We start from the raw sequence: 14,266 nt of genomic DNA, 5'->3' as shown, positions 1-14,266 counted from the left end.
TTTGAGAACACTTTCATGATCAATCATTATAAAACATATCATATATATTATTCTGAAATGGACCAATCTGCACAATGACTACTTTTACTGTCGCTACTTTCACTATATTTTGATGATAATACTTTTCTACTTTTACTTGAGGAACATTTTGAATGCAGGACTTTTACTGTAACAGAGTATTCCTACACTCTGGTACTTCTACTTTTACTCAAGTACAAGATCTGAGTACTTCTACTTTTACTCAAGAACAAGATCTGAGTACTTCTACTTTTACTCAAGTACAAGATCTGAGTACTTCTACTTTTACTCAAGTACAAGATCTGAGTACTTCTACTTTTACTCAAGTACAAGATCTGAGTACTTCTACTTTTACTCAAGTACAAGATCTCACTCCTTCTACTTTTACTCAAGTACAAGATCTGAGGACTTCTACTTTTACTCAAATACAAGATCTGAGTACTTCTACTTTTACTCAAGTACAAGATCTGAGTACTTCTACTTTTACTCAAGTACAAGATCTGAGTACTTCTACTTTTACTCAAGTACAAGATCTGAGTACTTCTACTGTTAATAAAGTACAAGATCTGAGTACTTCTACTTTTACTCAAGTACAAGATCTGAGGACTTCTACTTTTACTCAAATACAAGATCTGAGTACTTCTACTTTTACTCAAGTACAAGATCTGAGTACTTCTACTTTTACTCAAGTACAAGATCTGAGTACTTCTACTGTTAATAAAGTACAAGATCTGAGTACTTCTACTTTTACTCAAGTGCAAGATCTGAGTACTTCTACTGTTAATAAAGTACAAGATCTGAGTACTTCTCCCACCTCTGATATTATGAGCATCATCAATTGAGTTGAATCTTTAGATCTCAACCTTAAATGTAGGATTTGTTGTTCCTCTTTATGATTATGTCCGTTTGACTGTGATTAGATTTAGCAGAAAGCTGTCTACGTTAGTCGCCTTTACTGAAACATCTACTGATCATAAACAAGCTGTCCTTAAAACACGTGTCTGTGTATTCAATGTAAAACATTTGAAAGGGAAGTTAACCAGCTAACTGCATGTTGAATTTTTACATTTTTGATGGTGGTTTACGTGATCAGAAATCTAAGAGCATGACCTCTTTGCATAATATTTAATAATAATAATAATAATTTAAGCGTCTTTGAGCATTAGGAAAAGCGCTATACAAATCCCATCTATTATTATTATTATTATTATTATTATAACGTCAACTAATTCCAGGACTTTTCTCACTTCACTGTCGCAGCTTTCACACTTTGTTCAAAGCATTAGCAAAGGAACAAAGCATGACGTGTAAAAGCTAAAGTTTGTGCAGCATGTGAAGGACCGTGCCAGAACATATGGAGCTGTCAGAGGGTCTGGATCTGAGCCTGGGAATATACGAGGGTCTCTGAGAGGAACCTCGTGGAAAATGTTCTCCGGTTCTGCTCCCCATTACAGAGAAACTTTGCCCAGGGTCAGCACCTCCTCTGGGCCTCATGAGGAACATTTTCCTAACGGCATACATCCAGAATGCAGCTCTGCATCATTAAATATACACAACTGAGGGGGTGGAAAGTACATTTACTCAAGTATGATGTACTTTGAGAGTTTTGTTCTCATGCCACCTTCTACTTGTATTCCACCATGTTTTGCTTTAGTTATTCATTACTTTATATATGGAGTTTTACATTGTTTACTCAAGTACTGTACTTTTAAGGGTACGTCTACTTTAGTGGAGTATTATATTTGTATGCCACGTTCTACTTGTACTCTACCACGTTTCAGAGTGTTTCCTCTTTACAGTTTATTTATCTGACAGCTTAAGTTATTATTTACTTTACAATTGAAAAGGGCCCTCTTTAGGTTCATATAGTATTTAGTGTCTCTACTGGGACATGCTTCCATGCTTTAATATTTCAAAAGTTATACATTGTTCTCGTACTGCCTGTGCTGCAGTCATCAAGTGTGAAGATTTGCCCGTTTTCCATTTCCATCAAAAATGTTATGACCCAAAAACTCAATAAATAATTGAAAAAAGTGATTGAAATCTAGTGATGAAATATCTACTAGGATAACAGTAACTGGGGACACTTTCATTCATCTGTATTGAATCTGAATGAACTTGAGTATTTCCCTGATTATACTACAGAACTTTAGTGGTAACAGAGTTTTTACCACCTGTGGTTTTAATACTTTTTACCTGAGTAAATGAAACCTTCTCCTCCTCTGCATACTTGCAAGCAGAGCCGAAAGTATAAAGATAGGAAATATCTACTTTGCATGAAAACATTTGCAGTTGAATAGCTTTTTGGAAGAGATATAAGTTTGTGGCTACGTCGTTTAAACATGCAACACGTGAGTTGGTCAGGGAACGTGTCCAACTGTACGAATGTATAATTGTTCATTTCGACATGTCTGTGAAATGATGTGATTATGCTTCAGATCAAACTCCAACCGAGATATGAGGTAGGTGAAAAACTGCGGGCCAAGCAGCTCTGAATCATTTGTAATAATCACAATCATCTGCGTCAAACAGACAGTGATGCTAATCCCCCCCGACAGCGAATAACTCAGCGTTCTGGCTCTAATTTAAGTCGAACCACTCCTGGCTTTTTAAAGGGATTTTCTTGGGAAAATACTGAATGTGCTCTTCCAATATCAGAGTACATGTGATAACAAAGGTATCCCAGCTGTAGCTGTGTACATGACAGGATGTATGATTACCTAGAAGAGCATCAGGACTGTTTGAGGCATATGATAGCTATGTGATTAACATGATGATTCAGCCTCTATGGAGATAGACATATGACAAGCATGATCATTTCTGACGTGGAGCTAATCTGAAGTAAACATTGAATACTGCTTTCTATTCCTCCATCTTGTGACTGTGTAACTCCCTCTCTTGGATATCAGCATGTGAAGGACACTGTTCAGGAACTAGTTGATGCTCTGTATGTGACGACTACTTCCATTCTGGAGAGGATCACAGATACATGGATCCTGAGATTGAAGCTCAAGCCGGGGACCAGGGAGATTTTTCTAACACATTTGGATCAGAGAGCGTCTGGTCTGCAGGCTGCTCTGTGTGAGAATGAGTTTTGGTGCGGTGGAAACATCGGCTTTTACCGGAGGGGTCGACGGGAGGAGAGTCAGGATCGTCCATCAGGGTGGTGTTCTCCTCTCCCGCCAGAGGAACACTCTCCCCTCCATCAAACATCCCAAACACGGCCACAGTGTACTTCGTTCCCGCCCTGAGGGAAGAAAGAAAGTAAAAAAAACATAAATCTAAATGTCTATAATGTGAAAAAATAAGCTCCTGGTATTTCAAAAGAAGGTCTCCTAAAAAAAAAAGAGAGGAGAGCTCATGCAGGAGAATTCTACCCAGATTCTAAGCCAAATGCTGCCGTGATTAAACGCCATATCATGTTCCAAACCACATCAAGGATTCTCTCTGAAACAGTATGGAGCTCAAACTCTTTCTCTCTCTCAGGTTTACCACCAGGTGAGTTCCTTTTGATTTCCTGCTTCTTCACACATACTCTCTCCAGTACAGGTTAGCTCTGAGTGTTAGCATGCTAATGTAAACAAAGACCATATTACGTCCAGAACACGTCTCATTGTTTCTGACAGCAACGTTTCTGATTGGCCCGTGGGTGTAAAGCCCGCCCACATTTTAGTAATGTCGTCATGACGCAGCAAATCTGGATCAGCTCCGTTGTTCCCCCGTTTTTAGAGATGTGGGTACGGAGGAAAAGAGAGAGGGGTTTATTTCCTGACAAATATTTATGTTTAAAAGACATTAAAAAGTGCATTTTGCATAATAGGAGACCTTTAACCAATCTACAGGAACCTTGTTAGAGAGTTCACCATGAAGTTGTTCATAATAATATTTTGCTTAAAAGTGCAAACATTAAAACACAAAAGGATAATATGACCCTGTTTCAACAGATGTTGTTCATGAAACAAACACATTTCACATGTTGTTCTAGTTTACAGTAATTCTGTCTGAGTCAAACTGGCGTTACACCTCCGTTCTCAGTCCAGACAAGGGAGAATAAAACAGGAAGAGACAGTGGATCGTCACGATGCTGCCAGGAAGTTAATTGTAAAAAATGTACAGCGCTTCACTACAGCGGAGTCCAGGTTGTCTAAGTATGTTCGATAGCCAAAAGCTGGCATAGCATGAACTGCCAACTTGTTTGTCATTTAAGGCCAGACACGGCAGACAAAAACATCGTTTTTCCTGCACTGGTCAATTTTGAGATTTTGTGCTATTTTGATTCCATAACATGTTTTCTTTCAGGCTTTTGGAAGGAAAACGTACAAAATACACATTTAAGTGTTTATTTTACTATAGTTTGTCTATTTGCGTCTGTAGATTTCTCCTACATTCACCAAAAGTTAGCATTCTAACGTAACATAAAGTACCGCGACCGCTGTTTGCACCATGTCATCAGAGGTATCGTTGGAAAGCTCAGTTTCTCCTGCACAATCTCATCGGATCCAAATATGGTCATTTCCTTTGTATCAGCAACCAATCGTGAAAGTGCAAAGGGGTCTTAAACCACGAAACGAAATCTCATTGGCTGGTGTCAATTTCTGACAACGTGATTCGTTCAGATACGTCACGTGGTGTGCTAAAGCACTTCCTGGTTAGCTTTCCGCTAGAAATTTAAATCTGAAAATGGCAAAATAACGGAGAAAAAAACGTTCACAGAGAAGACGACAACAATTGTCACTTGCACAAAGCAAGGTTATACAAAAAACAAATGACCCCGAACATGAAATACCTTCACGGAGTGCGTCGATGCGCAAGCTATCATCCAGATAACAGGAGGGTTTAGCTAGCGTCACACTGCAATCTTTAAAGGTCGTTTTCTCAAAATGAGTTTTTTCTCCTACTCTGAGTTCGAAATGTCCACTTCAGTAGCAGTTACATACACCAAACCTTCCAGTTATATTCCTATCAATATTATGAAGGCTTTTACAGAAGGGTTTGGTCATATATAATTCATAGCCTGAATTATATAACATTTTATACCTAAAAACATGGTGAAAATTGATATTTTAGGGCTGTTGACAGTATTTTCTGATTTATGGAGTGATACAAAGAGATATCCAAAATCCCTTCTGTAAAAGCCTTAGATACTAATATGACTACAAAATGAAACAATAATTTTGATCCTGGCTTTATCCAAAGTTCAGATTTCGGTTCCTGAAATGTGTTAAAATATGCGCATATTTCATGAGATAATGGTTCATTTGCATATTTAAACATGCTATTTCAGAAAACTTGTAATACAAAAAACAATTGCCTTATTGTAAGTAATTAACTGGAGAATGTTTTAGCTGATATCTTTAAGTTAAAAAAATTACCCTATTCACCTGGGGTGTCTCGCCTTCAGTCATCCAGACTTTGAGTCTTTTAGTTTCTGAGAAGCTCAAAGACTATAGTTATACAGTTATTTCTGAATAAAAAGCACAAAAATCCTACAATCCTAGTTATACCCATCCCTAGCTGCTGGTATAGACACCAAGGTAAGCAACATATTTCATTGGTTATCCATGTTGAATTAACCTCAAGTATTAAAGGCTTAAGGGTCACCTGATAGTGGCGTCACTGGTTGAAAAGTCTCAGATTCCTGCCGTCCAGACTACAACACAGTCCCTAATTTTTAAACATCGAACCCTTCTCTCATCAAGGCATGACCTTTTTCAGAATATTTAAACAACTAGTAGTTAGAAAAAAGCTTACCTAAGTTCCTCTAGAACGACGGTGTTATCGTAGGGACCGACTAGAAGCTCCCCCAGGTCGATATCATTCCCATCGGGGCGAAAGGTCACCTTGTATCCCTTCACTTCTCCGGGAGATGGATCCCAGGTGACCCTGAAACTGGTCTTAGTGGGTTCTGAGGTCTGAAGGTTCCTAGGAGCCTTGTAGGGCGACACTGAAATAAAAAGAACCCGGGAAGAACTTCAGGACAAACGTGTGCAGATCAAAAATTGAATAAAACACCATTGATTGGCAACGGTTTGGAAGGTCAGCCAGTCCACATTCAAGCTCATCAGTCCATAATACAATACCTTGAACCTGATTGGTTAAAGAAGCCCAGTGTCATGCCGTGTGTTAGTAATAATAGCGTGTGATTGAGCGTGGGTTTATCAACTGTGGTTTTAGTGTGCTGGTGCTTCTTTGCAGGGTTAAATAATATGCATCTTAACAAGTCGTTTAAACTGGAAGTCAGTCTTAAACTCTGGAACAAAAGGGGATACAAATCTGCAACTTGGACGACCTAATCATGTTCGTGTCCAACAAAGCATGAGTTGTGTTATCGTTTCTCTAGAAGAAAGTGACAAAATTGTCCGACAAGCCAAGGTTTCTCCGTTAGTTTTGCAATAATGACATTTACTTGGAGATAGCAAGGAAGCCAGTTAAGGTCAGAGTCCTTAGCCTGACCAGAAAGGTTGGATTTTGGGGGAATTTAAACACATTTTCCTGTTTATGTGAAAGACAAATAAAGTCAAAAAGTTGAGAAGTGACCCTAACCCTAACCCTAATCCTAGTGAGACCAAAGAAACACATCCATTGGGTCACTGACTTGAACCAATATTAGCCCAAAAGTTAAAGCGAGTTTATTTTTCTACCTAAAAATGTGTTTAGCATTTCTGACATTTCATAGGAAAAAGTCCTTCAAAGTCAGTTTAGATGAAAGTCTAAATCCTGACTCTAAAGGTCTGATTTTGTGGGAATCAAACACATTTTCCAACGTTAAAAGCAGTCAGATAAAGTTGAGAAGTGACCCTAACCCTAACCCTTGCAACTGAAAACAACACATCCATTAGTTAGTCTTAGACTTTCTGTAAGTAGAACCAATATAAGCCCAAAAGTTAACCTGGAAACATCTAATTTTGTACTAAAAAGTGTCTATATCCTGACTATAAAGTCACAACGTTGATAAGTGACCCTAACCCAGGTCAAATAAAGTTACTACACACAGAAGCAATAACAACACATCCATTAGTTAGTCCAACTTTCTATAAGTATGCTAGCCCAAGATGTATGGTACATTTAATGATATACCATATACTTGTAGCTGGTGACGTTTAGGCTATTTAACGTGTGTTCGAGCCACTTTTCGATATCGGAGCTACTGGTTCTGCAACAACTTTCTACCCAGTAGCACTCGCCATGTACTCTAGATAATTGGGGCTGGAGTTTAACCAATATTTGGGGAGAGAGAGGTGGCATGACTGCTGTGGAAACCCGAAAAACTAGTTTGCATTCAGGCACCATCTCCAAACCAGACCTGGAACCTTCCTCTGTTTCCGAAAGCGTTGAAATCAGACCAACATTTCTACCTCTACATCATCTGCAAGTTTTGGTAACACTTTATATTAAGGTACACATATTCACCATCAACTAGTTGTTAATTAACATGCATATTAGCAGTATATTGGCTCTTTATTGGTCATTATAAAACACATATTAATGCCTTATTATATAAGTAATAGGCCATTAGTTACGAGTTTTTCCTTAAAAACCTTCTAATTAGTGTTTATTTATTGTAAGTAAGGGCGTTGTTGTACGTGAGTTTGGGTCTTAATATGCTTTGCTCAATATCTCCCATAATAACACCTAACAAATATGATCTATTCTGATGTAACAAGACATGAAACTATAAGTGTTCATTTTGTCAAAATAACTCAAAATGAGGTTTTTCTAACTCAGAATATGTTCCCTATTTTAAAGTGAAGTCTTGTTCATTTGTACTGTTTCTGTTTCTGATTTTATGTAAAGCGTCTTTGAGCATCAGGAAAAGCGCTATAAAAATCCAATGTATTATTATTATTATTATTATTATTAATATTATAACCAATAAGCTAGTAGTTTGACTCAAATAATGTTATATTTTAATATATATTTTTAACTATTTTTAATATTTTTCTAGTTCTCTACCTGTGTTTTTAATTCTTGTTTGTATGCACCACGACACCAAGTCAAATTCCTCGTACGTGTCAACCTACCTGGTAATAAACCTGTTTCTGATTCTGATTCTTCTGATTCTGATATGCATGTTAATTAACAACCACTTGATGGTGAACATGTGTACCTTAATCTAAAGTGTTACCCAAGTGTTAAGAGTGAGCTCAGGTTTAAACGTCTTGTTTGGGATGTTTCGTGTTTCTGCGGTGTGCTGTTCTGTCAGAGGGTTGAATTATGGACCAAAACGTACGTGTCGTTCCTACTCCTTGCCTTGCTTTTCCTTCCCCTCGCTTGTAGATGGGGTTCACGGTGATGGTGTAGGTGGTGGTGGGCTGCAGGCGCTTCATGACGGTGGAGCTGCTAGTCCCGGGGACCTTCAGGAACATTTCTTTCCCCCCGCCAAACGGAGAATACTTCAGCCGATAATGTGCCACTTTTCCCGGCGCCGGCGTCCACGAGACTCTCATGGATCGCTCGGTCTCCTCCGACACCGCCAAGCTTTTACCGGCAGCAGAGGCTGAGAACAGAGATAAAATATATATATATTATATTATAATGCCAACATTTTGTATTTTTAAATGTAATATAATATTTTTTCAAGGTTTTTTTGTAGTGCAGTAACAGGATGTATGATATCATTTATTTATTTATTCATTCATTCATTTATTTATTTATCTATTTATTTTATGTATCTATGTTTATGTATTTATCTTCAATAATTTATACACATATAGATCAAAATTCATGATATGTTTATAGAATAAATAATGTTTACATTTATTGCCAATATTTAGATTAATTTAAATCTTAAATAATGCTTTAAAATATATTTTTATTTATTTATATTTATTACTGAAAATACATACAATAATATATATATTTTACCCCATATTTAGCCTTTTATGAATATTGTGCTTCCTGTGATTTGAATATTGCACTTCACCATATTGCGATGATAAAATGTTGATGTTGTCTTACTCCAATTAAACCTCATTATCATCATTAACATGTTTTGTATGCACATGATTATATTGTACACACATATTCTTTTGGGGGCTGTTAAACTTCCATAAACAGCTAGTTATTTTTTATCAAAAATCCTCAAATCAACCCTTGTTCTCTATTTCCAGGCCAAGTGTGATTTCCCTTTATATCCCTCCGTAATGTGTGTTTAACTGCAGGCATAAATGTTGAGTAATCCCACCAGCGTCATGCCAAGACTAATTGGTAATGAATTAGGCGTTCACTCAGAAATGATCTATTGGCGAGGAAATGTTAACCACATTTTCCCTCAGAAACAAAGATATGAAATCAACTTATTCCGATAATTCTGCTAGTGATTACAAAAAGAAAACTCTGCAAGGGAAAAATATGTAACTTTAACGATCCCGAGGAACGTTTTTCAGACCGCTTGATTTTGTTTTATTGGCGGAAAGAAACATGGCATCCAACTTTTCAATGTGTTGTTGGCAAGCCCCCAGGAAGTGCGCCGGACTCTGATGAAAATATTCGTTGTGTCCAAACGGCGGTACTGCAACTTCCGTATCAGTCCGTGACGTCACTGGGCCCAGAAAGACTTTTTCCCATTGACTAACATGGGGAAAGAAACATCTGTAAATCAGCGGATAATTTTTTTTTAACTAAATAAACTTCCCAATATGAACTATTGTATAGCCCTTATTAGAATCATTCGGTCCTTAAAGTTGTAAAATGCACTAAAAGCCGAATCTGGATTTATTTTCTCTCTCCATTCATTCTAGTGAGCCGAGAGGGGGAGCTCGGGGGGGGGGGGTCTTATTTATTTATTGTTATTTATAATTACTTTATTTGTACTGTATTATTATTATATTGTTTCCTTTTTTATGACATTTTTCTACCCTCTATTTTATCGTTTATCTTTTTAGATTGATTTATTTTTAAGTGTTTGATTTGTCTACATTTCGTCTTGCTGGGGGTCGCCTGTTTGTGAAGATTTACGCAATATGATTCCTCATGTTTTACAATATAATAAGTAATGCGGTGAAGTTTCTAGGGCGTGTTTCTTCTCTAATGCAACGTGTATTCAAAATACGTCATTCACTCGCCACACACACATTGAACCAATATCCCCTCACTCATGAATTTGGATATTTCAGAGAGCGTTAAACAGCAGAACTGTCAACACTTCAGCGTGACACTCCCATTTACAGTTTGAAAATAATCAACAATGAATATCCTGATTAGACGAGAGAGAAGAAGAATGCCTAATATATGATTATGCAAGCTCTGAAATCCATTTTCTACTGAAACAAAGGAAGTATTGATTCGATTCTGGCTCATATTGGTGTTGCATGCACTTCCTAAACATCCCTCAGAGGGGTACAAATCTAGCTCATGAACTCACCACCAACTTTTATTCACCTTTCCTGGGCTGCAGAAGGGATTTAAATGCACCTTAACCTCCAAGCTGTTCAGATGAGGTGCTCTGTCCTTAATTTAAGTATTTGTTGAAGTTCTGCTGCATGCACTTATTCTTCTTTTATCGTTTAATGTAAAGCATGTTATTACCAAGTTTTTAAAAGTGCCACATAGCCTTACTTATGATTAGTTAGGCAACTTAACCAATAGTGTATTTTGGGGAAATTCCCAACAGAAATGCTCCTTTCTTTGCACCCCCCCAAAAATTGTGTAAATTGCAGTTCAACTTTTGGGCTTGTTTGCACTGTGTTTGTGAATATAGTGGTGCAGGAATGAGTCCCTAAAACCTCCAAATGAGTCAGCTATATCAAAATGAGTCAGCATTTTATTTTGACATTATCAGCAACAAATACTGTCCTGAAGGTTGGCCGACAACGCCATTACACGCTACCTTCATTAAGAATATAGTGGTGCAGGAATGAGTCTTAAAACCTGGGAATGAGTCAGCATTTTCTGTGTTCTTACCGTCAGTGGTTTCCTGTCCAATGAGCGGTTTGCTGTCTCTCTGCTCGTATGCGGCGATCACAGAAACTTGGTAAAGCGTCTCCGGACTCAAACCCTCCAGAACGGTTTCGGTTTCGTCTCCCGGCACCGTTTTATCTCCGGCATCTTCCGAAAACAGCGACTTCCATCGGATTCGGTACATCTTCACATTCCCGGGAGCCGCTGTCCACGACGCCTTGAAGCTGGATTCAGTCACGTCGCTGGTGGCCAGGTTTTTAGGAGGGCCCACCTCTGAAAAACAACAAGGGAATTGTGCTTTTAGTTTTAGTTATTTTTGATTCATTAGTTATCGAAGTTTTGTGTCTTTTGAACGTAGATTTTTCTTTTATCGCAGGACAAGTAACCTTGATAAGGCATTCCGAGACAAAAGTATCGCAGGACATAATTAACGTGTAACGCAAGAGGAAATCATAAGAGATATAAAATAACGTAAGTAAGTAACGAAAGTAACCTGGAACAAGAGCAACACAGAATGAAAGCAACGGAGAATGTAAGTAACGTAGGACAAGAGTAACGTAGGGCAAGAGTAAGGTAGGACGAAACTAACGATTTATGGCAGTTTTGTGTCTTATGAACGTAGATTTTTCTTGATATGATTATTCAATTTTTTATCAATTATGATTGTTTATAGATCTTTACGGTCATCTTTATATTTTTCTTACTTTCTAATTGCTCATTTCTATTTTGAGATGTTTCTATTTTAGAATTGTTTATTTTTACTCTTTTAATTAGTTATTATGTGCAATGCCTTGTTTTGTTTTATGCTGCTGCTGCAACAACAAAACATTCCCAAATTGGGATTAATAAAGTACATTTTATCTTATCTTATCTTCATTTATTGTTTCAAGGTATTTAGATTTTTCGGAGCAATAATTTCAATAGTATTTTTAAGGATAAACTCATCAATAGTGCCATCAAATTCCCTAAATGACCTCCCAGACACAAAACAGTTTCAATTTATTTCGCAATACTGACATTTAGGGAGAATGTCCTTAAGGAAAGTTCAAATAAAAGTCCTTGTGATGACCACAAAGGGATGATTTGATTCTGGGGAAATGTAAACAAATATTCCAAATCAACTTGAGTCGGATAAAAGACCATCAAGGAGATTAGCCTCAGTTAGATAAATTACTGGATGCAATAAAGCAAAGAAACACATCCATGAGTTGTCCAATTAATGGACCCACAAGTAAATATTTCTTAAGGATTCGTTCCCTGACTTTGTGAACAATGGTGCCTTAAAATTCCCTACATTTCCTCCCAAAAACAGATGTTTTAAATCTCAACTGTAAGCAATTTCTCTTATACCGTAAAGGCAGTGTGGTTGTTTTTTCTTGAATTCGTTCCATTATCTTCATCTTCTTCTCCTTAAAACAAAGGAACAATCTTCAATTTTGTAAAGTGGGAACTATTAAAAGGCCGGGGAGTGGACAGAAGAATTGAAGAAGTCTCCACAGCTATAAAGGGCAGAGACGCCTGGAGAACAATCCAATATTTGAAATATTTCTGAGGACATTTCGGCTTCATTAGTGAGTTCAGAGCGTGCGGAGACAGGAGCCGAGGGAGAGGAGAGACATAAAGCATGTCGTGAACTCAAAGTGTCCGCGACGCCCACGAGAGGAAGAAATGTCTTTATTGGGTTTTATTTATTGGACATCTTCATCAAATCAGAGCTTCCTACTGTAGATGTCATTTTACAGACATTTTACAGTTTTACCTTCTAACTAGCTAGCCTCTAGAGACATAACTTCATAACTTGCTTTCTTATGGGTTATGAAATATGTGTTTTAATATCCCAATGTTTTGAGTTTATTACTTTGGTTATTTCTGTGGTTTTGGCATCGAGGTTTTACTTGAAATAGCAGCCGATGATGGATGTTAAAACGGGACAGTTTGGGTAAGAATTATCCTAAGATGTATGCTAGTTATCTATCTTCTGTTTTCTCTTCTATATACGTTTTATTTACAGATATTGTATCGTGGTCGTCATTGAAAAAAAGGTATATTATAAGGCATGTTTCTTTGTCTTATTTATTTTACACTGTATGTGAAAATATGTATGGACAAACGTCAATAAGTCAACAAATAAAAAAAAAGATTCAGCTGTGATTTTCTTTAAATATCCAGTTTTAAGACACTAGTATATTCTCTTCTTGTCTGTGCATTTCTCCGAGATAAAGCTCCTTTTGTGCAGGTTAACTGTTCTTTCTGCCAAAGTAATATCTTATAATGTCCATTAATCTCACCCTGACTCCGACTAACCCAAAACAGACCCTAAATCGACCCTTGTTGAGTTGATGGAGTAACTGAATCGCATCGCTATACAAAAATGTGCTCACTCAGAAACTGCTCCGTACTGAGAGTTACATTACAAACATCATGACCTCAACTTTCTGATGGCTGCGGCTCGCAGAAGCCAAAACCCTTAAAGATATATTTAAATAAATATAATTTCCCCACCACAGGGGCTCGTGTTTCTGCAGGCAGACATTTGGTCACTTTCCCATACAGACACAGGAAATATTTGTGAAAGATGGAAAAGGAGGAGGAAGAGGGAGAGGCATGTCAAATGATAATCTTTCTGGAGTTATAGAAGGTGACAGCATGTACAGTGGGAAATAAAGTTTCCACAACGTGATGATTAGCACAGAATATCCCTTTCATCACATAAGAATGTAAATGTATGTTTCTCTGCACTGTACTGGTAGAGGAGTCCCGGGACAATAGTAATGCGGGAAAAAAGGATGAAACAAATGCTGGACAATAAGAGATGAAAATAACGTAGAACGAAAGTAACCTGGAACACGGGATGGAAAGCAACGGAGAATATAAGTAACGTCAGACAAGAATAATGTAGGACAAGAGTAATGTAGGACAAGAGTAATGTAGGACAAGAGTAATGTAGGACAAGAGTGACGTAGGACAAGAGTGACGTAGGGCAAGAGTAATGTAGGACAAGTGTAATGTAGGACAAGAGTAATGTAGGACAAGTGTAATGTAGGACAAGAGTAATGTAGGACAAGAGTAACGTAGGACAAGAGTAATGTAGGACAAGAGTGACGTAGGACAAGAGTGACGTAGGGCAAGAGTAATGTAGGACAAGTGTAATGTAGGACAAGTGTAATGTAGGACAAGAGTAATGTAGGACAAGTGTAATGTAGGACAAGAGTAATGTAGGACAAGTGTAATGTAGGACAAGTGTAATGTAGGACAAGAGTAATGTAGGACAAGAGTAATGTAGGACAAGTGTAATGTAGGACAAGAGTAATGTAGGACAAGAGTAATGTAGGACGAAAGTAATGAAGCA

The 14,266-nt window shown here is 37.5% G+C and overlaps 1 protein-coding gene across 1 annotated transcript in view; it reads right to left on the bottom strand.

Annotated features, from left to right (window-relative positions):
- Positions 1–14,266, bottom strand: part of col12a1b (collagen, type XII, alpha 1b) — a 149,761-nt gene that overhangs the window by 103,562 nt on the left and 31,933 nt on the right. Inside the window, exons 13-16 of the mRNA XM_034123809.1 lie at positions 10,921–11,190; positions 8,249–8,515; positions 5,770–5,962; positions 3,141–3,265 (exon numbers count right to left, since the gene is read on the bottom strand). Of these exons, the coding sequence (XP_033979700.1) occupies positions 3,141–3,265; positions 5,770–5,962; positions 8,249–8,515; positions 10,921–11,190 (855 nt within the window). The remainder of the gene's footprint in view (positions 1–3,140; positions 3,266–5,769; positions 5,963–8,248; positions 8,516–10,920; positions 11,191–14,266) is intronic.

The sequence above is a fragment of the Trematomus bernacchii genome, unplaced genomic scaffold (assembly GCF_902827165.1).
Source record: "Trematomus bernacchii unplaced genomic scaffold, fTreBer1.1, whole genome shotgun sequence".
In the NCBI taxonomy this organism is placed as follows: Eukaryota; Metazoa; Chordata; class Actinopteri; order Perciformes; family Nototheniidae; genus Trematomus; species Trematomus bernacchii.
The sequence above is the reverse complement of the archived record's forward strand: the minus strand, read 5'-3'. Positions and strand labels throughout refer to the sequence as shown.